This window comes from Emydura macquarii, unplaced genomic scaffold (genome assembly GCF_026122565.2).
Source record: "Emydura macquarii macquarii isolate MOO-44397 ecotype Brisbane River unplaced genomic scaffold, CSIRO-AGI_Emac_v2 contig_2768, whole genome shotgun sequence".
Taxonomy (NCBI): domain Eukaryota; kingdom Metazoa; phylum Chordata; order Testudines; family Chelidae; genus Emydura; species Emydura macquarii.
In genome coordinates this window covers 22,791,240-22,818,717 of record NW_027132905.1, presented here as the reverse complement: position 1 = coordinate 22,818,717, position 27,478 = coordinate 22,791,240, and the positions used below count along the sequence as shown (strand labels likewise).

The 27,478-nt window shown below is 37.9% G+C and overlaps 1 protein-coding gene across 1 annotated transcript in view; it reads right to left on the bottom strand.

Moving 5' to 3' along the window:
* The window catches only part of TENM2 (teneurin transmembrane protein 2), a 722,842-nt gene extending 695,957 nt beyond the window's left edge, over window positions 1-26,885 (bottom strand). The window contains exons 1-2 of the mRNA XM_067566613.1: window positions 26,381-26,885; window positions 6,402-6,703 (exon numbers count right to left, since the gene is read on the bottom strand). Of these exons, the coding sequence (XP_067422714.1) occupies window positions 6,402-6,627 (226 nt within the window). The 5' untranslated portion in view covers window positions 6,628-6,703; window positions 26,381-26,885. The remainder of the gene's footprint in view (window positions 1-6,401; window positions 6,704-26,380) is intronic.
* Window positions 26,886-27,478: the final 593 nt, after the last annotated feature.

Genomic DNA, 27,478 nt, shown 5'->3' with positions numbered 1-27,478 from the left:
AGATATCTGGTGTATGCACTTGACTGAGGAGCCTATGGGATGAAGGATCTACAGGATTATGACTGAATGCCTAAGTCAGAATCCCTTCTAAATGTAATAGTACTGCAGCACGGTGGCATACATAGGCTAACATCTCATTTTTCACATTTCAACACCAACACCACCAGTCTGCTGAAAAGGGACAACTATGACAGAGGATTTTTTTTTTTTTTTTTTTTTTTTTTTTGGTTGGTCGGTATGTTTGCTAGGAACTGGACAAACCATAAAACTCATTACACAGAAGGATCCGAACTAGCTGTCAGACTGTCATGATTTTCAGTCATTATCAATTCTGTTTTAAACTGGCAACAAAGGTAAGAAGTTCAGTATCCCATCACTATTCCCCTTTTCTATCCATGCGCCTTCACCTCAACTAACTCAGAGAGGCATTTATAACTTTCGAAGACCTGTCTGCTCACAAAATAATGACACAGACATGCAGAGCAGAAACACAATGCGACACACACACACCAGAACACCAAACCAAAGCTTGAAAGTCTAATTTTAAGCTTTCCAGGTCTGAGTATAACTTTTATATCAAGAATTTTAATGTCAAGCCTTCACAGATCAAAAATGAAAATGGCACAACTCAGTCTTGTACTTGACAGATTTTACTGCAATTGTTAAAAACAAGTATCATCTAAGATCTCATCTTAAACAGCAGCTTTATGTAGTCTCAATATCATGGTTAATCAAACAAATGGATGTCAACAAGTCACACTGCACAGGGGTTTACTGGCAGAAGGAAGAAAATATTGGGGAAAATATCTGAAGCTGTTTAAAGGCAAAAATCATTCAAACTATTCCTACAGTAGCTAAAAGAAAAATTACTTTTAGGACTATTCATTTGAAACACGTGTTTATTTCCTACAAAATTTAAATCTTTAAATCCCATCAAAACACCCACTCGAACTTTGAATAAATTAGGATATATAAATTTCTAGACATCTGCAGCTGGAAACTGCATGTGCAAATACTTTTTCTTTACATTTTCATGACTACATTTGGAACTGCACAGCATTTAATTCACACACAGTTATTGCAGATACTGAAAACACATGGTGTGCTAATTGTTAGACTATGCCTATTCTCCCTTTCATATGCACTCAGTGTGTGTGTAAGCGTCAGTGAGTAAGTAATAGACCTTACACAGATGGATACCTAACTTTTAAATATGAAAAACATTATATCTATCCATTCATCCCAAAAGGACAAAGCTTATTTTATATACCTATCAAACAAGTCACCAGGTTACTGCCTGATGGATGAGGATGACCAGATCACCACAGAATTGGATGGTGGTGAAACATGGGAGCTACAGAAGATGTAGCAGCATTTTAAAACACATATCAGCATTTATTTTACCATCTACATCCATTTAGTTTTAGTCCCATAACTTCTCCATGTTCTGTGGATTTAGTGACAGTAAACCACAAAGATCACAACAGATTCAGGTTGCTTCCAGTTCCAAGAGACCAGTCACTTACCCCAGGTCAATTTATACCTCAGATCTCATACCAAAGATGCTTGCAGCGAATCCTATAGTAAACTAAGGATTTATAAACTAGGAAAGAGTTATTTACAGATTAAAGGAGGCAACATATATAAGCTACAGTCTGTGGTTCCAAAACGTGACAGTTGTGGGAATCTGTCAGCACTGAATGTCTTTTAGGGCTAAGCCAGGTTGACCCTGGGGATCTCTGCTTCTGTTTCCTGGCTCCAGTCCTGTGAGAGACTCCAAACAGCAAAAGAGATGAAAAAATTTCATGTCAGCTATTTATATTTCCTTCTTCCAGAATTCAAGCTGTGGGGATGAGTTTTTTGCACATAACACTTTCATGTTGTGTGAGGGGGCCATTAACCAAGTCTATGTATCGTGATATTTCACAATGGCTCATTTAGTTTTGATAGTCCATCTTGAGGGGCCGTGGACCATTCCTCCTGACTGGGTTCACAGATTTAGAGCAAGCATTTTTACAGTTATAAAGCAAAACTAACGTATCACCTTATAGGATGGCATACAGACATTACAAGTGAAATAAATGCAGGCAGCAATTTACAAGCATTCCATAGAGTCTAAACACTAAACACATTCTTTTAAGTGTAATACCTATCTTGAACAATACTAACATATAGGTGAGATGGTTTGGGTTCCAGCTAGGAATCTGTCAGTGCTCAGCTGACGCCTACTGTCTTGACAAGAACTGGCACCTCGTCTGCTAATGTCACACTTTGTGCCACCAGAATGTGTTCAGAATCTTTTTTCCTTTTTGGGATGTCCAAAGCCTTTAGAGGGAGGCAGACTCCAGCCTCCGCTCCAAAAAACTCCCAAATTCAGTATCTGCTTTTCCAAGGTATTGTGTCTTCCTTGACACTGATTTAGCATCATAATTTGGGGTGCCCCTCTGTGGAACTGTGCCCACAACACTCCATTAGTAGCACACCCTTCTTTGGGTTTAGCATTCTTCCTGCCACACAAGGAATGGTTTAGGTCTGAAGGATGGTCCAGTGGGCCCTAGGCTTCAGATTTTGCAGACCTGGGTTCAATTCCCTGTTCCACCACAAACTTCCTGTGTGGCCTTAAGTCAGTTAGTCTCTGTGCCTCAGTTTCCCATCTGTAAAGTTGGGATAATAGCACTTCCCTACCTCACAAGTGTGTTGTGAGGTTACATACATTAGAGATTGTGACATGTTTGGAGATCTACTAATATGAGATTATTATTATATAGGTACCAAACCACTCCCACTTCCAGCAGCCCAAGAGGATTAATGGCTGCTTCGAGCCTGCTGGCCCAACCCCTTGTTTCCAGCGGTTGACCAGTACCCACAGCTGCTTTTAAAAAGACTTTGTTTTCTCTTTCCACCCATGTGACAGTTTACTCTGTCACACCTATGCACTAACTTCACTGATTTCGTAGCAAAACAGCAAGAAAGGAAGGAGCCTTTCTACTTGTCACTATTGGCACTCTTCCCTTTTGAAGATCAGAGGATGAACAAATTTAGAATACAGCAAAGATGGACAGTTGCCCAACCAAGACTAAAAGAGTGAAAAGGAACCACCATAAACATCAAATACTAATCAGGAACATCATCATGAGGCAGTTGAGCTGGAAAGTGTTGGCCTAGATCAGTGTTTCTCAATTAAATTTGGCTGCGGAACCCTTTTTAACTTCTGCAGGGCTATGCGATACCCTCCGCTGAAAAATCCGGGACATCTTCCCCTTTTCGGCGGCGCGCGCTGTCAGCAGCTTTCGGTGGCGCGATTTCAATTTTTCAGGGTTCCGCGGAACACCAATTGAGAAACACTGTCCTAGATAATCCTAAAAACAATATATTGCTTCCCATATGTCAGGACAAAACAGACTAACGAGGGTGGCCTGGATTGCCTACATGATAGGGATTATCCACAGAATATAATTCATATAGGAATTAAGACACAAGCAAAGGAAAACTAGATGTGAACATGAATCACTTCAGAGACTGGGGAAGAGAACTGAAAATGGATCTTAAGTGGAATAAGAACAGTATTAGAATACTGAAGTTAAGGCAAGGTGCATGGGATGCAAGCAAAATAATTAGATGCAAGACTACTTAATGGAGATCATGATCTAATGGTCAAAACTGATATTTGGCAGGATGATTCTAAAACTGAATATTAAAACATATATTATCATAATATAAAACTATTGTTTGTACATACACATGATCAGAAAGATGGAGAGTGCTATAGATCAAGATCACTTACTGCAATAGCAAGCTGAAGTCCATCACAAAAGAGTGTGGTGGTGAAATTCTTCAGGTAAGTATACAAGGAATGATGAACAAAAAGGAAAAATCACCACAGAAGATCACCAGGTCTGAAGGAGGATGAGAACTAAATTTCTAGACCAACTCTTAAACCACAAGCATCAAACTCATGTGGGATTTAATAAATATATTTGTTGCAATAATTATAGCCTACCATACAACAACAAAGAGGATTGATTGCTTTAGGGACAGAATGTGCCACCTTAATATAAAAGCAGTACCTCACTCCTTGAGAAGTCCTATAAAACTACTTGGAGAATAAGGTACTACAACATGTGAGTAAGGATGATAGAATTTGGCCTTTAGATTGGAGCAGTACCATGGAAATTTTCTATCTTCATTAATGAACTCAAATTGGAAGCAGACAGCGTATTCATGAAATTCATGAAATGATATTAAAAAGAGAGGGGCTGCAAATGCTAACAATGCAAGGGGGAATGGGAGGGAGGGAGAGAAAGTTACAAACATGGACCAAACTCTAACTGTTACTTTGAAGGATGTAAATTGGTACATTTGGAAAGGCTTGGGGTACACAATCTGAAACAGTTATTCACTGGGATGAAGAAACCTGAAAAGTAAAAAATAAAAATAGAAATGTAGGTTTGACAATATAGACAATAACTTAAATGTGAGTAGGTGGGAGGGAGGGAGTGTGTATAGAAGAATAAAAGACCAGTGCACTTTAGGGTTGCATAAGCAGAGGTTTCCCATTGCACATCAGGAAGGCAATAATTCCTCTTCACATGACTCAAGTGCAACAGACTCTGACATGCATTTCATTTTGGTCATCACGTTCCCAGAAAAATACTAACAAATTGAAGGAAGACCAGAGACGAGCAACAGAAATAAGGGAACCTTAAAGAGTGACTTTTGAGGAGAGATTAAAAAAAGCTAGATAGAACAGATTTTCTAACAGGATGAAAATGTGGATGTAGTAACTGTTTTCAGGTATGTGACATGTGTAAAGGCCATGGAGGATGAGAAAATGTAGAGTGGTACAAGATGTTAACAGCTAAATGCATGAGATAAAATTAGGAAAGAGAAAGTTTATGCTGAATATCAGAAGAACACAAAGAATGTGCTGTAGAGAATAATCTTATGTTATTAAGGAGATAGGTCATCCACTCTTATAGACGCCTAAGACTTAGAGGACTCCTATGTTAGCATGATACTTTTCTTACTCCCCCAAGGAGGAGGTAAATTTGTTAGTAGAGGGGACATATTAATGACCTAAAGGTGCATAAATCCACTCAAAAGTTATGCAATATAAACCACATCTAATTCTTAATATGCAACTGAGTTACTTTTAACTCCCCTAGATGCAATTGTGGGGCAAGTGACAATCTAATATTTGGTGAAGTTAAGCAGAAGACTATTTATCTGAAGCAATATTTATATGTGTCTCTCCCTCTCACCACAATACACACAGAATTATGCTGTGTTTCACTTTACTAAGAAAACTCACAAAATAGAAAGACAAGATAAAAGCAAAAACATGTCCAGTGAGGAACTGGAAGCAAAATATTTTTAAGGTACTTCTTATAGAAGTTTAGATTAGATTCTATTGAATGAAACAGAGATAGAGATCTGAAACAGGCAATTTTATATTGGGGTAGATCATTCAAATTGCTTACACATTAATGCAAAGTGAATGGTTGAAAGTTGAAATTTAATATGAGTTTTAGAATCTCAGTGAGTTGTTAATATATTATAGCCAATTATTAATTATCTGTTTTTTCCTGCTATTTGTATTATGAAATAAAGTGTAAGCCACTGCAGTGACAAAATGAAGCCAGAAAAAACAGCATCCCATTTCTATTATACAATTTAGAAACAGGGCAGAAATTCCAAGGTACCAGATTAGTAATTACCGTATGCTAATCACAATGTTTTACTTATTTTAGCAATACAGCTAATCTATCAAAGAAACAAAAGCAAAGTGAAAATAGCAAGAGTCCTGTAGCACCTTAAAGACTAACAACTTTATGCAGGCATAAGCTTTCATGGGCTGCAACCCACTTCGTCAGATGGGTTGCAGCCCACGAAAACATATGCCTGCAGAAATTTGTTAGTCTTTAAGGTGCTACAGGACTCTCTTTGTTTTTGCTGTATACAGACTAACACGGCTACCCCTCTGGAACTTTTCAAAGTGAAAATGTCACTATTATACATAAAAGCAATACAGATGACATATTGTAAGGGTATCATATTTGCCAATATATGACAAATATGACAGCTGGTTAGGAGTCACTAGTGCCTCTCTATTTAAAATATATGTTAAAACAGTAATGCAAGTTAGCTTCACTTACAGAAAGTGACTTCTGACAGGATCGGAAGCCTAAATGGTCACATTTAACGTGACAATGGAAGAGAATGAATTTCGTAATTGAAAATGCAACCCTGTTCCTGCTTTAAAAAGGTAAAATGACAAACACCATCCTTTCTCCATTGCACAACCATTTCTAATGCCACTGACGTGAGGCATATGCGTTACTGACAGAGGTTATTGTATCATGGCTTATTGGGACCAAAAAATATTTGTGCTTTACACATACCTTGTCTTGGAAATTCATCTGACTCTCTGTGAACTAGGTCAGAAACTCGATTTCCGTAGTGCATTCTAGTGTCATGATCATAGGCCTTCAATGTCTCACTTGAGCTATAGGACTTCTGAGTTGGTACTCGGCAGTCCTCGCTGTCCAATGAAGAACTTGTATAGCGGCATTCCTTCCCACACCGACCTCTTGTTAGAGAGCGGTGTCTTCGGTCTTTTATATCCATTATTCTGAATCAGGTAGAAAAAATCAACGTTTTCAGAATAGTTTATCTTTAATCTTGGGGCTAGTCACTCTACCACCTAAAAAAACATCAAAGATAATAAAGAGTGAGAACTGGGGATATAAGATGCTGTGACATTTTACTTTTCTTCACTTTTCTTCAGAAACACAAAGTGGGCAAACTTGATGGAAAATAAGACCTTGACACTAAATTCCTTATAAACTTAAATAAATTGACTTCAATGGCGGAAAGAAAAAAAGGAAATTGATTCAGCTGTATGATTTATATTTCATTTAAACTAGGTTTTTATTGAAGAGTTTAAAAATTGATAAAAACTACTGTAATCTTTTGATTTCGAAATGCACTTTGATAACACAAACTCTGACAGTCTGATATTAGCACTTGCTACGAAACAGTACAAAGAAAAACAGACTCAAAACAACTAATTATTTCCTTTTGCCGCAGGAGGGCCTGAAATCTGGAGAGTGTCATGTGAAATACACAATTAAGATTGAAACATGCAAAGATAGTTACAGACATGAGGCATTAATATTCAACATTAATGAACTACAATGGTACAAGTTATATTTCGTGACCACATGAGTCGCAGCAAGGTCTAGAAAGGAATAATGAAAAGTGTCTTCATTATCAATACACCCCATCCACCCTCCCTACCATGTCCCCCATCCATCCCTTTAAAAAAAAAACAAAAAAACCTGAAGAATTTCTCAATCTATCCTTGCAATTGAGCAGATCTGTATTTACACCACATATGGAAAAAAAGGCTTTTTGGAATTCATTTGAAATTGTTCAACTGCTTGATCCTAAAACAATTTGCCTTGGATGCCCAGAAGCACTATTCAATTTTATTCATTTATATATATTATATACATGCACACTTTACCAAAACGGACCATGCTTGATACAGCTGTAAAATACGTACCGACCAATGTCTACTAATTGTACCTCCTGAGTTATCCAAAGGAATTAATTTTGTTATATTCCACACTTTCTTATTTAACAAAGGCTCATGTGGCTTTTTTCCATCATTTGTAGAAGTGGATGCCTTCACTTTATGTTACCAGATCACAGAAAACTTGTTTTCAAACCATTGTGTAATTAACTAACACTATGAGCTTTAACTATTCACTTTTCTGATTGTCCCACTTCTTGAGCAGCTAATTTGTTAATCACTGACATCCCATCTGCATTTTTGATTTAGGCCACTATCCTGTAAACATTTAAACAAGTATACAACTTTACTCATGAGCAGTGGCCCAATGAAGTCTGTGATTACTCATGTGACCAAGGTCATGTATGGGCATACATGTTTGCAAGCTTGGGTCTTTACTTTGAAATAAGATCACCACCACAGAATAGATGTGATTGGCCAGTGGAACTGGTGAACCAGATAAATTTCTTTCTAGCATTCAGATACTAACATTTATACTACTTTTGTTGTTTTCTTTTCTATATTTTGTTCTCAGAACGAGGAAGTTAGGTAACCAGGAGAGCCAGCTGTGAAAAGACGCCTACATGTATTTTGCAATCTGTGAGCTCTGAAAAATATAAAATCACGCTTGTTCTTCCCCCCACATATTTTTCTTGTTTATAAATACAATACATTATAGATAAAACCAATAAACATTCCCCTCCTCACTGCTTTTTTCTTAAGTACTGCTGTTACCTGGACTAGAGTTAGTGCATCAAGTTAGACTGCAAAATTCAACAAACAGATGACTCAAAATGTTCTACAGTTGTCTTGTTTCTCTGCACTATTTGTGTAGCTAAGTGCACTTTTGCATATCTTGAATTTTTAAAAACTTGGCAGCATTAAGTTTCATTATGCAAGTCCTCAAACTTGAAGCCATTTACACACTTGCTTAATTTTAAACACATGAGCAGCCTCTGACTTCAATGTGTCTAACCACGTTTTCCAAATTTTAATTTAAGATGTAAGTATTTGCAGGATTGAGGATCTTCATTCATCCCCACACACTATAACTAAATCAAATGCACTATCAGTGTATCACAATTTTAACCACAGATGTAGGGTATTGAGATAGTGTGCCTTCTGAATGCATTCAGCCCAATGAGCACATAAGAAAACCAGTTACACATTAAGGTTTTTCTACTATAGGTTCAGAGGGACTAATTTGTTTTCTCATTTTGCTGGTTCTAATACACATTAAGTTCTCTGATCTGGTTTCAATTGTTTGCAAAAAATACATATTTTCTCTGATTACTACAGTTTATAAACATATTTATAAATATTCCCTGTGCTGCAACTGAGATACGGTAGTTTTTTCATGAACTTTAGGCTCTCTCAGACAGAGAAGACTTACTGAAAATGTTCTTACACAAAATGTTACTTAGTGTTTTAGGTAGGTGTCCTAAGGATATGGAAATAATAGGAAATGATGAGAGATACACTCTACCATCCATATGGGATGCAGTGTTTTTCAATTACCTGTTTTTGTATGACTGGGGGTGGTAATGGTTCTGGAGGTCACTACCATGAAAAGTTGAAAGTTAAGCAAAAAAGGAAACATTAAAGTTTGGAAAGTGTTAACTCCAACAACTTTGTCTTAAAACCTACTTACGAGAAACAGGTACATAAATAACTTGATATGGTCATGTTTTACTACCAAAAGAAATTGATTCCCTGAGCATAATGAAGTGAAAAACTAGCTAGTATGCTAACTAGAGAAGCAAAATCTGAACAAAAGAGTCACAATGACTTCAGCCTCTAAATTTTTCAGTTAATACATTTAAGTGGTATATTGCCTTCTCCACTATAACAGGGAGTAAGTTTCAATGAACAAGGGTATCCTTGCATGGGCAGGGGTTGAGCTGCACCCTGTATTCTTCCACATCTCAATTCAATCACCCACTCACCCCTTAAATAGAGTGAGGCAACACAAAGCTTTTGGATATGCTGTGGGTTTTAGTTGCCTTTTTTAGGATGGGAAAGGAATTTATCTTCACTACCAAATTGGCTTGAGTAGTGCATAGCTTTTCCACTTTCCCCACAACAGCATGGATGTTTGGTAAAAGGGTGGGGAGGAAAGGAGAGATTTTGTATTTTTCCACGTTTGTGATTTTTTGGTGCGTGCTACTAAAGAGAAAAATCAGTATTAACTAACTCTGATAATTAAATTTATGGTATGTGCACCATAGGAATTCAAACCAACTACCTTATTTGTTATAAAGGCTGACAAACCTACACAATGTTATCAAGCAAAACTAATATAAATGGGCTGTAGTCATGCCGAGATTTGTTTCCCCATCAAACCTAGATTTGTTTTTGGGGAACAGAAAGATAAAAGGTATGAAGGGAACGGAAGATGTGGGGAACAGAAAAAAAAATGACACGTGGGACAGGTCTTTGTATTTCTAAAAATTTCTCAGGTCTATGACATTTTGTGTTTTTTTGTTGTTGTTTTTTTTTTGGGGGGGGGGGGGGGGAAAGGGGGGGAGAGCCAAAAACACATTTTCCTCCTCAGAGTAGTTTACTTCTTGTTTACTTGGGGGAGGGAAGGATGATGCACTTAGCAGTAGAAGCTTACACTTACATGTCGTCTTTCATCTGAGGAACTCAAAATTATTTATAAAATATAAATTAAGCCTTAAAATAGGCCTGTGAAGTAGGTATGTATTATCCTAATTTTACAGATGAATCAGCTAAAGCAGAGTGGTAAGTGTCTTGCTCAAAGGTTACAAAATGAGTCAGTGACATACCTGGGAATTGAACCCAGAGGTTCTGACTCTCAGTCATCTGTTCTCAATAGTTATCTATACACTTTGATCACTTTATGTAGCATGATAAAAAGGAGGAAAATTTACATAACACAATACAAACAAACTAACCATTAATTTAATTTAATATTTGAATTTCTGTAAATAAATAAATCCATGAAAAGGATTTAAAGATCAAATGCAAGCTGGTCATTCTAAAACATGAAGTTTCCTAAAATTTTCCTTAAGAATATAAAAACTTTTCCTGCATAAAAAGAAACATTGACTGCTATGGTGCTGATAATGAAGATAGAAAGAACCATCATTGCATGATTAACCAATACAGTTAAGCATGCTTTAACACTTTTGTATAATTGTGTCATCATTAGAGAATACTTTTGAATCAAGAAACAATTGTCTAATTTTTGTATTAAGATCTTCGTCAAATTAACCAACATCTATAAAAGTCAGATGGCTCATAATGCCTGTGCAATAAATAACAGAACTCTTCTTTATTTAATTGTTTTCTTTCAGTTCCTGAGGTGAAATCCTGGCTCAAGTTGTGTCAGTGAGAGTTTTACCCTTTGTTTCAATGGAACCAAGATTTCACCCCTGGTTTCTACAGTTCTGTGCTCTCCTAGCTATCATGCTACCTTGCTGAATGTACTTTCACTAGCACTTCAGTTCCTTCAATGCCTGTTCAACTCTTCACCTTTCAAAGCCCCACCCTCTCCTTTGAACTCCGTTTCATCCCCTTCCATGTTCTCTCAGACACTCTATCCCATGGTTTCAGCTACCTTTTCTATGAAGTCAGTTCCCACAGGACATGTTTCCTCTGCCCAGTCTCATATCACCCACTGTCTCTCAGACAGCTCTTGAATGCCCTGCCACCAGCTCAGGCTCCATGGACCAGACTCTAAACTCACCTCAAGGTAAATCCAGAGTAACTCTATTCAAGTGAATGGAACTACTCTGCAATTACAACAGAATTGGATCCAGTCTCTCCAAAGTGAATTTATATTCCCTCCTTAACCCTCCCCACTGCCTGCACTCTATACCAGCTGTGACCTAAGGACCTCTTGATGACAAATGGCAGTGGGCACAGGGGTTCCTAAGGGTTATAGGGATCCCTTGGGTCTGATATTTACATTCTAGTTCACTAAAGAGTGTCATGTAATGTTATACTGAAAGTCTGATCCTCATAATCTGTGTGAAATGTACATACAGATAATATGGAAGGAGATAAGAACAACTTCTAATGTATGTACGTAAGACTTTATATTTAAAAGCAGGTCACCCAGAGGTAGTGTGCCTTGAGACTGAATCCACCAGAACAGACACTTATCTCCCTGGTTAATCAATGTATAGTGTGTTTCCTACCATGGAAGTCAATTTGCACATGGAGTCTAATGCTAAATGAAGACATTGTGGAGACTTTAAGGGAAGAAATTAGCAGGTGAATAGTGAGGTGAATACACCGTTTTACAGATGAATAAACTAAGTATTGGTTTAACATATCTAGAGATGCATAAAGATGTCAAGGCATGCTTCATTTGGGGAGAAAAGTTGCCAGAGGTCTTGCTTTCATGAAGTGGTTGAAGGTGGAGGGGAAGAGGGTGGTCTCAACTATCCTGGTTGAAAAGCACCGTGGGAAGGACTTTGAGTAAAGCAGTACCATATTAGACAAGAGGGATCTTATTAATTAAGTTTAGGCTATAGAATGCACACAGGTTTTATTTTGGATGTAACCTTTGTCTCCAGTATTTCTGTTTGCTATCATTTGAATCACTGTTTTATTAAATCAACTTATTTCTTGTTTTTACTGTAAACATATTTACGTGCTTTGTGTCTAGGTGTGAGCTGGGGTTTACAATATAACTAGTAAGCAGCGGTATACTGTTCCTTTGGGAATAGAGGTCTGGTAATTTTGTGAGTGTCCGGTGGATAAGGGGCTGGGCATTCCAGGTCGATGCTCAGAGGACTCAGGGATTGCAGTGTATCTACCATTTGCTAAGGATGTCAGGGAGAATGTTCCCTCACTGTAAGGACTGAGGGTAGTGCAACCATCACATCTCCCAGGGTCACATTTTTTAGAGTAGTTTATATTTTACAAATGATATGTAGTCCAAATTTTTAAAAAACATTTCCAACATTAAAGTCAGCTTGGCCAACTTGCAAACACACCATGCCTGATGCTCCAACACACTGTACATTTTTGCACTTATACCTAGTGCCTGTGTGCAACAATGCACATTACCAAGTGGCATATGCACAAGTCAATAGTTGCATCAACCCCTTTAATATCAAAATAACTTTTTCCTCCTTATTCCCATTTCTAAAACCATCCATGTCCATGCTTTAACTGACCCTCTTTTGGACTAATATAGCCTACTCTCTTCCAGGTTTCCCTCATCGCAATTCTCTTCTGCTAGTCCAGATACAACATGGCCTCCTTGAATTTTGCTACTTGCTTTCTATTTTCTTTGCTCTTGTTAATGTGCCTTTATTCATGCAACTAATGAATGCTCTACCAGCAGAGCACAGAGGCACAAAAGAAAAAAAAAAAAAGAGCAAGAGAGAGAAAATAAAAGTGCATATACTTCATTCCAACTGCAAGCACCACTCACTTACGTTTTAGTGAAACTTTTTTTTGCCAGAAGAAGAATCTATGAAGAGCCAGCTATTCCAATGGTCCAGATTGTAAGGGCTCATTGGCATATTCCAGTAGAGGGTTATAATGCAACATCAGATCTTCATTGAAGACACTGTCAGCTACAACATGTCAAAACTCACCTAATGTAATTAGCATACAAAGCGCTAAGGGAAGTTACTATGTCTTAAAATTTTAACCAAATGCTACAATTGAGGCTGCCTATTACACTTGTGTGTGCTCATTGGACATAATTTAGGGAGAATAACATTTTTCTCTCTCTTTCCTCTTAAGTACTTCCTTTAAACCAACATCTCTCCCAGCAATGCTTCCTACCTCATGTTCCTCCTCAAGTTGTCCAAACCCTTAATTAACAGAATGGCCATGCTGGGTTTTGTTTTTGTTTGCCTTTTCCAGCTTAGACTATATTCTTTGGGGCAGGGATTTATCAGATACTATTTAATACCACAAATTTATCAGAATAAAATATTGCAATAAAAATACTGATAAGGAATCCTTAGATTTCAGTAGAATAAAGAATAAAATACCCACTTACAAAAATAAATGGAGCCTACTCAACTTGGCTTTGAAAACAATGAAAATGCTGCACAAAAAATTCCTTTAGAATATATAAACCATTAGCCACATTACTCTGAGTACTCTGCTGTTTATACACACAAACTTTATCAAAAACAACAGAATTTCCTACTGGGATCCCTTGTTCTAAAGGTTCAAGGTGGTCTGACAAGAAGTTAAAGGGAAAAGCTGCTGCATGTGCATTCCTCCAGTGCAGAGAACTTGGCAGCCATGAGTAAGGCCATCAGCCTCTTTACTCCCCATCTCAGTCTTCTTTATATGTTAGTACCCAAACAGGCAGTAGCCCCAAGCAACCCTTGTGCTTAAGGGCCTGCAAGAGCTGTAAGTATGGTGAGCTATTGCATAGGAGATGCAAAACACCCTTCCTGCTTCCCCAGGCAATAGCCTGGAAAATTCATCAGCAATGACAAACCATCATCATCATATGTCCGTATCTATATCTCCTCCATCATATTAAGTTCCTACACCATACTTGACCCTGGGTTGGTCAGAAGAACAGGAAACAGACACAAGGCATCATTGCTTGCAGCAGTTAAGGACATTTTCAAACTCTAACCACTGAATCCCTTGTAAAGGAAGATCAACTAAGGTATGTAACGTCTATTCTGGCTCATCAAGAGCTCCTTGTTCTCCTCTACCATTTGAGAGAAGGAAAAGCAACAAGGACCCTTTTTGATGTGGTTTCCAGCTTGGATTCCAACAGATTCACCATGCCCAACTTTCCTATATGGCTCGCAGCTCCAGACTGGCCTTCAAGCCATTAGATTCTAATACAAAAGACACTTGGATTCTAGACCCTTGGGTTGACCCCACAAAGTGTCTCCGTTTCACCTCAGAGTTCGAAAGCAACAAGTAAGATGGATCTTACACTACAAAGATTGTGTCACTTGGCAAGCTTGTCAAGAACTGAGTTCAGGGTTCTGTGATTTTCCTCTAAATACATGCCCATTAGATGGTAACCTAAATAACACTTAGAAACAGTGCTAACAATTGCATTCTTTGAACTATTCTGCTTAAGTGTTAGAGATGTCATAGAGATGTTTCCTTTTGCAACAGGAAACCCAGAATTAAGAAACTGAAAAAGACAAACTTTTAACCTGCAAGAACTACATTTGCAAAGTGCAAATCCACATATACTTTCTATTCTACTATTCCAACCTTGTAAGTAGACCCCTGTGCAGACACAAAATTTGTATCTGCATCCAATCAGTGATCCCAAAAATGATGCGCGGATACCTGCATCCGCGGTTGTGGATATCTGCAGATTTAAAGCAGCTATCTGTGGATTTGCAATGCTTTAAACATAAAATTTGGATCCGCATCCATCCGCAATCCACAAAATGGTCCACGGATATGTGGATGAGGATATCTGCAGATATCTATGGATTTTCAGGGTTCCACATGTAGGATTTAAAGCTTTTCAGTGATAATGGAATTGGTGAAGCTTATAGCTGTATATTTTTAATATAAGCCCTAGTAGGCATATGAAGTTCAGTTTTGATTCTGGTCACCCTAATAATGGGACAAAATGTGTATTGCACAGAAAGGGAGAAGACATTTTATTTAAAGAAATACCACACAGCAACACCAGATTTGTTTACATCTCACCTACCAGGTTAAAAATTAAACAAAAATCTAAAATATGTTTCTTATTCTAATACTGAATTCTATTATGCTTTCTACCCATTGCAGATCTTTTTCCAACATTAAAATTGATTAAGAGTCTATCACTAAATCTTTTATGATTTTAAGATTTTTCTATTATTATTAACATTGAAAAAGATCTACAGTAATACAAATATAACAGATTAGGCCTGGAAAATAAGTTTATACAATGAAGCCATGATAAAAGGTTACTGAGAATAAATTTAATGTGCAGTGTAAAAAGATGGCATTTGTAAAATGGCAAGTTTCTCCAGTACTAACAGGGGAGAAACATTCAATGGGAAAAGAAGAGAATGACTCAGTGTCAATTACTCCATGCAGACAGGGTGCAGGTGGCAGCAAACATAACTGATACTGTTATCATATAGCCATAAAGACGACACAGCAAGTGGCTGATCTGTTTGCACACCATGCAACACACAAGTACACCAGTTAAAAAAAAAAGTGTACTGTGTCACTTCATTTTCATGATAAGCACCACCAGGGAATGGGAAAAATCCAGAAACAGAATTCTAGAGGAAAGAGACCCTAAAGGCAGAAGAAACACAGTTAACAAAAGCAGCAATCAAAGCTCCTAAGACACTATCACAAGCTCCTACTTTCCAAACATGTCATTTCATAGCGCTGACTTCGAAACAATTCTTAAAAACTAAAAACCAAAAGAAAATAACAACCCAGCAGCATGTGTCATGATGGCACCATCATAAATCTAAAGAACAGCAGACAATGAATGAAGGGAAAATATAACCCAAAATACCCAGGAGTCCACCTTTTCAACAATCACTGCAGCATTCCAATTTCACGTATATCAGTTCAGACACATTCTTCAGTTTCCACTGAGGATTTTGTGTCTTTACAGTAGCAGGCCTGAAGCACAGCATTCATTTATGCTCTTTCCCTATGGGCATGTGGACAACAAACAGTTTTTCATTCTATACGTATGACCATTTTGATTGAAATATTCTGTATTAAGACTGAAAAATATATTTAACAGTTTGCACCATTAATTTTTTTAACTGTAAACTGGCTTACCTACCAAATCCCTTAACTATTACCATTCATTTCAGAATTTGGTATAGCCTTTTTTTGGGAGTGGGCTGTGTGTGTAATCCTGGTCCCATTGAAATCAACAGCAAATTAACTCCCTGAAACTCAAAGGCGTGAAAGGGTTTTTGACTTGACAAGCAGGAAAAAGGGATACTGGCTCCTTTGAGGATACTCCACCCTGCTGAGGAAGAAAAGAGGAACGTGTGGCCTGAGCTGATAGACTGGCCAATGGGGATCAGGTAAACCATTGACCCCTGTGCATGCAGGGCAAGTTATATAAACCCTGTCTCTCTGGCATGAGTCCCCTCTGCACCCAGATTAGTGGAGCCCATCCTTTCAATCCCAGGATTAATTTTAGCTTGCTGAAACTCCTCTCATTAGCAGCCATAGTTACAGAAAGGCAACGGCAACAACAAAAATGTAGTGCTGTTTCTGTCTGAGGGAAACTTGCATCTAAAGATCTCCTGTGAATGTAGCTAAGGAGATCAATGGGTGCCTTTTTTCCAAGTCTCCCTTAAAAGTTTGCTTGCAAAAACTGGCAGAGAGCTCAATCTCATTCCCAAAATCCTGAGGATAAATCCTCAGGATAGCTGCTTGCTAAATTTCAAGCATGTGTTTTAGGTCTGCTGCTGAGACTTTTCAATTTCTCACCCACCAAAAAAGCAAACGTTTTTCTAACTCCATCATATTTAGGCATCCTGTCATCCAATTGTGTTAATAGTGTGTCTAAGATGGGGTGAAAACCGTGCACTCAAAACCTGTTTTTGGGCAGGTGGTGGGGGTTTTGGATGATGTTTCATCCTTTGGAAGTTCATCTGGCACTACTTTCATCCTTCAAGAACATTTTTCTTTGAACTGTGTGGATATTCCTAACATTTCAGCCTCTGAAGCAGCAGTTTCCTCAATGCAACAAACCCAGAAGAAGTGTTCATTTGCAGGCTATCAGTTTCCAATTTAAGATTGTGTGGTGCCTTGATCTCTTCCACAGAGTCAAGAACACTCTCAACTTGATTTTGTAGAAGATCGATTGACTCTATCCTTGCTGACCATTTTGTTGTATGCTTTGCCATTTTAACGTAATGCTAATACTTTTTTTCAAACACATCCCAACTACTAGTAGACAGACAATTCCAAAAAACAGAAGAAAATGGGGAACTACCATGGCAGGAGTTTCTCCATTGAGATTCAGAGAGTGGGTAGCTCCTAGAATGAAAGATGCATACCGATTAACCTGCTAAATTAGGTTTTGAACAACTCTGTATGTTGCAGCCATGTTAGCTTTGTTCCCTGCAATGACAACAGAGCTAGCAACCATACCAAAACCATCTTTTTTCAGCTTCTCTAAAATAATGTCCATAATACCTTGCCCCTTTTGGTGTGAATTTCACTGAAATCCACAAAACTCTCAGTGACCTTCATTCCATCTTTCAAAGTCTCAACCTTAACACCTGAGGCATCTGTTCCATTTAGAAAAGACCTGGAATGCAATCAAACATAACAGAAAAGTAGTTAGCTTTCTTAACCTTGTGGAAAATAGTCTGCTGTATGTTCTTGATCCTGTGATAAATTAATTTTGAATTTGGTTTGATAAGTACATCACCTTTGCAATTCCAGAATAAATAGCTTCCATATGATCTCAACACAGCATACCTTACAAGCAATTAAAATAAACCTAAAAAGTTACCATTATGAGGACTATCTAATTTCTCAAAGGAACATCTCAAAGCTAGTCACCTCTCACCCAAGTACAACAAAATATCCAAGAGATGAAAAAAAATATTGTGCCAAATGTCCTTCTGAATCTCATAGCAAGTCTGCATATTTTTGTCAGTTGTACAACTCACCGGGATTCCAGTGCCAGGATGCCCCTAGGCTCTGAGCTAGGTCCCAACACTCACCAGGCCTCTGCTCTACAGCATCTGGTTATTTCAGTGCATCAGTCTGCTCTTAATTGGGTTGAGCACTGGATAATCTGCCCCTTCCACAGTTCATCAATATAACACAAATGAAGTAACTACAGATGAGATCTCCCACAGAGGGGGCACAACTACAGAAGCTCTCAGAGGGCCGCTGTAACACAATGGGCCCCAACTAGGTTCGCAAGCTAATATCAAAGATTAGTCTAATCACAAATAGATCCACAACAAGTCCTCCTTTCCTTCAAGGAAGGATCACCTTTAGTCAGTCCTTGCTCCAAGAGCTAAGAACTACAGATCTACTCTCCTTGCCAGTCAGTCACCAACTGAGCTGGGTTTCTCCCTTTTAACCTGCCTCCTCCAATCCTGACATTTCCCACAGGCACGGCAGGGCACGGTCACATCAGCATTCAAGTGAAACAGAATAAGAAGGCAAAAGTCAGCCTGTACATCGGACAAGGCTGCTTGCATAATTCCCCCATTAGGAATTCTGATCAAGAACCACAATTTTAATATTAGCCTTTCTTTGTATTTGCTAAGCGAAAAGTCTTGTTCTAAATTAATTATGGGACCATTTCTACAAAAAGCAGGTAATGCATCATTTTTGGCCAAGAAGACAGATCTGCCCTAGCAAAGGAAAAATTCTGCCCCATTCTTTCAATAACTGAACTGCTTTCAGTGCCCATGTCTGTAACAGCCACCCATTGGATGCTAGTACAACTTTCTGTCCCAGAATCACAGACTCCAGGACCCAACCATGCAAGCTCTGTGCCAGAATCAAAGACACCAGCACCCAACCAACCTGACAAACACCAGTCAATAGCCTCACTAGCTAAGGAAGGCTCAGAAGTGCAAGTAGCAGAATCAAACATTGATTGTTCACCAGTAGCATGATCAAACTATGATTGTGTCAAGCAGCTTTGTAGACCCTACCACTTACACTTTGATCTTTTTCATAGGTCTGCTGCAGCTTGTGATTTTGAGCACTCCTCTTGTGCTTGTAGGTATTCATGGGGGGAGGAAAGTCAGTTACTGTAAGAGTTCACCCACCATGAATGAATTGCTAGGTTTAAAATGTCTGTGGCTGTGGGTGAAAGATCTATCTAATATCTCTGAAACTGAATGAAACCAGATAAAAGGTCATAAGCTTTCTGTGAAACTCAGAGCTATGTGAGATGAAACCAACCAGACAGAGCTCAGGAATGTGAAGAAGTTCAACTGAGGTCAAGTGAACAGAGCAGTTACAGAGAAGCTTAGGGCACCACAAGGGAAGAAAAGAGAAGAAATGAAAAACAAAGCAAAGCAAACAAAACAGGGCTCTTTACAAGCTGTTTAAAGCCCCGCTTCTTTGTGCAGGTCTTAGAGGGATTCACATCATCTTTTAAAAAGACATAGCAACTGCCATGGATATGTGGACTGCCTCACAGCCCTCCTGCAGACATTGTGCCCAGCTCAGACACAATAGCTCACCAGAGAAGGTATTTCTGAGTCAAAATTTTCTGCTGGTGTAAGTTGGCACAGCTCCACTTAAACAGCAAATTTGGCCTTATGACTCCTAAACTCTTATCTTTACATTGTCACCTCATTGGCAAGCTGATCACCAATATCTTAATACTTCCTCTAATTTAATTTGATACCAGAAGGACCTGCAACATCACTTGTGTCAATCAAATGTTCACCTCTCTGCCCACATCTCTGATGCTATTCTTAATTGTATCAAATTGCCCTCTGCAGGGGTCTTTCCCCCATCCCTGTCACCAGCACTACCATAAGTGCAAATTTCCCTGTGTGCCTCAGGATGTCCTTTTCCTTTATTATTGTATCCTTTGCAATGGAACCCAGAAATCAGCATAATATGCCTATTTTCTTTTTCTGTGTTACAAATTTTTTGGACCAGATTCTGCACTATGTAGTCACTTGCCTCTTCTTCCTCTCTGGTAACCCTATTTTAGGTATTGATTCGTGATCACTAGGTAGACTATGGTTCAGCTTTGGCCTTTCTTGGACTGTTTCTCTTAGAAAGAGTTTAGACATATCACCTGGTCACTAGGTTAAATGGCTCCTCAGACATTTACCCTATGGTCTTTCCACTATTTTTCCTAATCGCCTTATCCCACCTTCCTTAATTATCCTATCTGTTCTCTCAACCTGATAGGTCTCCAGTGTCTTCTTTCATGTTCATATAAATTGGATTTCCTCAGGTCTCTGAATTGCTGCTCAAGCCCCTTCACATTCTCTTCTAGAAAGGAAGCCAGCTTGCACTTCATACATGTGTAGCTCTTGGTCTTTTTAGAGAAATAGACACAAACGTTTTACTAACTTACAGTTAGTAAATATATCACAATGAAGTTCAAGTTTGGACTGCTCCATTGCAAACACGGGATGCATTCATTAACCACATGTACTATTTTCTGATGAAACCAATACTCAGTGTTATTGTGTTTTTTGGTTTTTTCCTTATTTGCAGACTTTGTGGGCATTTTTCAAGCACCATATAAAATCGGGTCTCAACAGATTCATAGCTTAAATCTCATTTGCTTTTTCCTCTTACTGTATTGACAGATATTTTTTAAAAGTCATAGAAGCTGCGCTAATCACATCACTCCCTAAGTTTTTAGGGGGTACACAAGGATATGGTTATACATCCACATGACACAGTCACCAAGTCAGTGAGTTTGCTGTATGATGCAACTTTTATTTCCTACCAATTCCAATCTTTAACTATCTATTATTTTTCTGATTCTCCTATGATAAATGTATTCTATGTTATCTTATTGTATACTTCACCAGCTAAGTTTCCATATAGTTACCCAAATTATTAGTTTTGTTAAAAGGTTTGTGTATGTTTGTCTAATGAACTGTTCAAAGGAATACAGATAAGTTTTGATTTTTATCTAGTTTAATTAATATATAAAAAGTAATGCTTGCGTGAGTTGTATTTCTCTTAATTCCATAAAACATTTTCAACTTGTAGGAAGCTTCCTAATGGGAACAAGGCTCAACTTGCTGCTTGTTTCCTCTTTGTTTCAATGGCTTTCATTAACTTGAATTCAGTCAGGAATAGCAGAAGTTGTGATTAGCTAGGTTTTGCAGAAAGGCAGACAAGTGTTGTTTTTTTTGTCTTTTCATTTTTTGAGGCCTTGTTATCCAGGGATTTGTTTAATTTTATTATTTACTAGGTAAAGTTAATGAAACAGGATGCACATGAATGCATGATATAGTAGTATTGTTGTTCCATTCCCAATTTGATAGGTTCTCTTTTGGTTCTAGACTGATAAGTGGTTTTGGTATGTGATGCAGTAATACAGTGAAACATCAGCCAAGGCAGGGCTGGAACTCCAATTTCTTTAGGAAATTGTAGGACTTAATATCATATCTTGGTGGAGGGCCATAGGAATATAGATATACGGGTCAGGAAGTGATGGTGCCCCAGTAGGTCTCTGCATCAATAGTGAGCCCACACTGCCACAAGGTCTTAGTGGTAATGTGCTGATTGACGTAGTACTCATTCAGGTAGTCACAAACTAGATCACTGTGACTTAAGTTTTCAAAAGCATCTAAGTGTGACTTAGGAGCAAAGTCTTATTGAAAAAAAATCAATGGAATTTAGGATCCCAAGTGTCTAAATCACCTGTGAAAATGAGACTTGACTAATCAGAATAAAAAGGGGGAAAAATCACTGATGCTTCTTCCAAAAGCAGTTGCATCACCCGAAAGAATGCAACAGTCCAACCAGCATTGAACAGCCTCTACACATGACACCATAATCTTGAAAATATCTAACTTCCAAGCTACCTATTCTTGGCAAAGTCACTGAGAACATAGTGGTGCCATGCATGCTTCAGAGCCATTTGTCTGCTAGATCCCTTACAATCAGGTATCTGAACAGGACATAGTACATAGATGTGCTGCACTGCTGGATGACTTTGTCTTGGTTGTAGACAAGACAGAACATCTTTGCTTTAATTATGAGAGATCGACAGCCATAAACACATTGATCATAGTGATAATGGCACAAATATAAAATCTAGCAAGAATAACTGAAGCAGCACTAGTTAGGCACTTCAGACAAGCTGTACTGGACACCTACTCTTCCCCCACCCCGCAGATCCATATAATGGGATGTCCCACAAAGCCTACCACTTTCACCCTCTTCAAACCAGAAATGGGATGGCCTAGAGACAGGCTGTGCAACAAATGGGGATTCCAGGATAACCCAGAGTATACATTGCCTTCTCTACTGATGAACCCTCTGAAATGACAAAGACGTCTCAGTGGTTGAAGAGGGTAGGGGAAAAAATGTTGAAGAGCTGTTGGCTAGAATTCAATCCAGGAAAGTCAGAAATAATGACAACAGGAAGAAGGAAAGGCTTCCAGGAACCCACCAACATTTTAACATCATTAAACATTTAGGTCTTCAGACCACATCTCATCGGGATGATAAAGAGACTTGAGGAACACAAAAATCCTACACAATCTAGGTATTCTAGATACTGTGTGTGTTAGAATTTGTTAAACCATGACATATCAAGCACCAGTTTCATGTGTGTGGAGCCCAAGCCAGTGCATAAACAATTACCTAAAAATTAGGGATCATCCCCCCACACAGAATATTTGAATCCTCATAGCTTGTTAATGGAAACTTTGAATATTTTGCCAACACCACAGAATAATACATGGCAGAAAAGAGAGTATACCTGAATTTATTGAGTTAAAGTGTGCATTGTTTCTACATCACATAATTTACATCAAAGGGCAAAGCTGTTCCCTCAAATATGCGTATACAACTGAAGTCAATGAGAATTTTGTTCTTGTACTAGAATTTTGCTCAGAGACAGAAAGATAATAAACTAAAACATTAAACCACATTCAAGAGTAAAAACATATCTAGCATGTCATGTATTAACAATCAATCTGGGAATCTATTACTGAAATGAAAATCTTGTTCTGATGGTTATGTAATTAAATGAACTATGGCTAATGCTTTTAATTCAAGCAAATGTACAAAACAGAGACTTCTAGCCTTTATCAAGAGGACATTCAATGCTAAATTTCTGTCTGTTGACAAGAAAGCTAAAAGGGTGATACAATCACAATGACTGAGCAAGGTGGCTCTAACTAAGCTCATAGTAAACAATCAAAATTCACAACAACTGACCAAGGCTGTCCAAAGTCCTGAGTAAATACTTAATAAGGATTGTAGAAAGTTCCTATTAGTAATTACTTTTAGAGGTGGCTTTAAGAAAACACTCAGAATTTGGTTATTAAAAAAAAAGTTTTAGCCAAGGTTTGAAGGAAATCTCCAAGTCAGTGCATTGTGAATACAAAGGGAATTTATTCTAAGTAATTTTTAATTTTGGCTTACACTTCTTTTTCCTGCCTCCGAATAAAAATAGTATCAAGTAGACATGAGTCTGGATTAGCGCTTGTCCTTTTTTATTTTTTTATTTCAGTACTTAAGGACAGGGGAAAACAGAACATTTTAATCTTGTTAACAAAATGTTCTCCACCCCGTCTATTCTGTTCAACATATTTTTCATTAATTGAGATATACAAGTTTGCTTCTGTGCTATTATTGTATAGTAGTCTCTGTAGGTCTCCCACATTTTGTTAAAGAAAAAGAATCCTTGTATTTTCAAACAGAATTAGTGCACGTGAAAGGCAACATACTAATTGCTCTGGAGACCAATGCCCTGTTTTTAGCCACAGATCTGGTTCGGCATAGATAAAGGCAATAGAGGTTTCCTTGCACTGATCCTCCTTCATGCCTTAACTCTGGCCTTCTGCCATTTCTAGGGGGTTAGAATAGTTCTGCCTCTATAGTCCATTCAATACAAGGGGTTAAATCCTGGTCCCATTGAAGTTAATGGAAAGATTCCCACTGATTTCAGCACAGCCACCCTAGGTCTCTTGTAAGAGCACTGACCAAGGCTGCAGATGCAGCAATATGGACGGACAACACCAAAAAGCAACCGGAGAGGGATAACTTTTAGTTACTACTATTGTGGGGTAGCTTTCAATTTTTTATTATTAAAATTTATCAAGCATACCAAACAAAATTTGAAAAAGCACAAGAAAAAAGATTATTCAAAGTAGCCACAACTATGCACAACTACATCTCTTACATAAGAGCTTTCTGTCTACAATTTGGGTGTGGTAGATACACACATATTGACTCCCCCTACTTACTGAAACCACCTTCAGCTTTTATGTCTGAGAGGCACTAAGTTATTTCAGACAGTCGAATATTCCAAAGGCTTTCTTAGCCCCATCATAGTCTTGGAACACAATATTTAATCCTTTGATTAACATGTTTAGCTAGATAGAGAATTGTACTCTAAGCTATAGAGCTGGTTGGTAAATGGAATGACTACTGTGTAGGAAATTAAAAAAAAAAAAAATCTCCTGAATCAGAAACAGAATCTAAATTTACTATAAATCAATTCTGAAATATTTCATTTAGAAAAGATTCTACACAACCTTATCAAAACAAAATATTTTGCTAAGGTTGAAACATTTTCTTTTGTTTTTGTTACAGTACAATCAAAATTGAAACAAAACATTTTGATAATTTCCTGCTGAAAATTTTGACTAAGTTGATATGCTCCTACTAAATATTGAGATTTAATAAAATCCATGTTTCTGTTGGAAAATTTTCAACCAGGTCTACTAAGGTATTAACTTTCTGAAATTCCAACCAGAACATGAAAACTTTTGCATCTGTTTTGTATTGACTGGGATAAAAACACCTTTTGTCCTCGTTTCTTTGTTGAAAACATGCAGGAGTTTCTTATTCAGCACAGAATAAATATATGACTGTTAGAAAGTACCATAATAGCAAAGACCTCAGAACTAGGAAAGGCTCTTTTTAAAAATGGAATTGTGTGTGACAAGAATAAAGGAAAACCAATGTTCCAAGTTCCATGACTTAATCTTTTCGAACCTGGATTAGTTCCAATAAAGCAGTGCTTCACCAAGGGATGTGGTCAGCCAAATACTACAAATGGGATTGATTTTAAAGTGGTAATTTGACATGGAATTTAAGAGTTATCAGTTAATTGGTTTTTAAAAATAAAAAGAATGAAAATGCTTTTTTATATTTGAATCATCCACACTTCCAAAGCATGCTAACAATCAGATGAATCTGTTGATAATACATTTCACTAATACTGTAGAAACAGGCTAATCCTTAGTTTGCTAAATTATTTTATCATTTGCACCAAAAAGTTTGTAATTGTTTATTCCCAATTCTCAAAAATTTAACAGAAAAGCAGTAAAGTTTTATATTAGTAAAACTTCATGTTTCTTGCAACAAAATATACAATACCGTATTTGCAAATACACACAGTAATAAAAAAGTATTTAAGAATATACTAAAGGTATTTAAGAAGGTTATACATAGAAACTAAACTATAGTGGGTCACTAATAGAGCCCTGTTATAATAATTAAATAGCAGGTCAATAATCAAGGAAAGAATGTAGGAAGTCTGAGAAATTGTTCTGGATTGGCAAGCAAAGAAGAGAAAAATTAAGATGAAAATAAACACTGAATGATTGAAGAGATAGAAATAAGAAAAGGAAAGGGGAAGAAGAAAAAACCAAGGAGGTCAGATTAAATTATGTATACATTTTATTTTGCAGAAAAAAAATTCTGAGTGCTTGACTTCTTTCTCCATTTACAGTCCAATCATGACTCAATTCTATCAGGCTCCAAGTATATTCTTTTGAGACACTTTTGCCTAACAGCTTTCAAATGTCTCAACTTCCATAGTTCTCCGAACCCACTTTTTGGAAACCCACTTTTGCACCAAAAAGGGGTCTATACATTTCGGTTGGAGCACTGCAAGAAGTAAATTATAATTATCTCAATAAACAACAGTCTTATTAGTAGTTAGTACAGTTACTTGTTAGCTTAGGTGTGCAAAATTCAGTTATTCCCAAAGGGGATCTCAGTTATAAGTGCAAATTAGTGAAGTTTTACTGTATATTTTTATATATTGTACATTGTAAAAAAAAAAAAAAATACGAGAACATTAAAGTAGCAAAGTCAAGCACTCAAAAAATTAAGAAGTTCTAAAATTAAGGTTGCCTGTGCAACTTTAATTTGGTCCCCTTGTGTGTATGTGTAACCAAGTTCACTCACCACTAGGCACCTCTCTATGGCCCATGGCATCGCATCTCTCTCAGTGTGTTGGTGACCCCCTGCAGACAGTTGCTCCAGTGCTGTGGCAGTTTCTCTGCCTGGTAACTCAACCCTCTGGGATCTTTAGTCTAGCCCTTCTGGGCTCTCAATTGTCCCAAACTAAGGCCCCCAAAACAGCTTTAACTGACACAAAAAATCATTCTGCCCTCTCTGGGGCTCTTCCTCAGCAGGTCTTCAGCTCAGCCTGCTGCCCCCTTACTGGCTTGACAGCCCTTACAATGGGTTTGTACATTCCCTTTCTTGGGGCCAGTAGGGGAGACCAATACCACCATCTACTGTGTTCTAGCACTGATCAGCTAGGTTTGCTTCTTTATCCTTGCCCAGGGAAAACTGCAGCACCTTCCCACATCTAGGTCTCCCAGTCACTTCCTGGTTAGGCAAGCTCTCTCTCAGGCCTCCGTATCCCAAAAGCTTTTCTTCTTTCCTCAGTCTCTTCCCTACAGCTTCCTTTACTGCTCTGAGCTTTTCCACTGCTGACACAGGGCCCTGCAACAACCTTATTGCTCTCTCCAGTCTCTACAGGAATCACCTGATTCTTCTCAGATGGGGCCCATCCTGTAATTAGCAGGGGCTTAGCTCTAGGCTCTTCAGCCCAGAGGTCAAGCCAAACTGTTAGTTTACATTATGATCTAGTCTGTAATTATATGACCACATATCTTTTTTTCTTTAGTGCACAGAATCCACAGTGTTCACTTAATGAACAGCTATTCAATATTTTGTTTTCTTCTCATTGCTCCATGTGTGGCCCCAGGCCTTCTTTACTGCACATTATTCAAACCCTGCTCTGGAGACAGAATTATTACTATCCTCATGGGCTTTTCTATGGCACTCATCTCTATCATACCTGAGGCCATCATAAACATTAATTCATTATTTTCATAACTCCCACGAGATGAGTGGGTATTGCTATCCCTGTTTTACAGATAAGGAACTGAGACACAGATTAAGGTTAAAAAACATCCACCAATTCTGGGTGCCTAAATTTGATACACCTTGATACACCTTGGTCCTGATTTTTCCAAGTACTTAGCATTATAT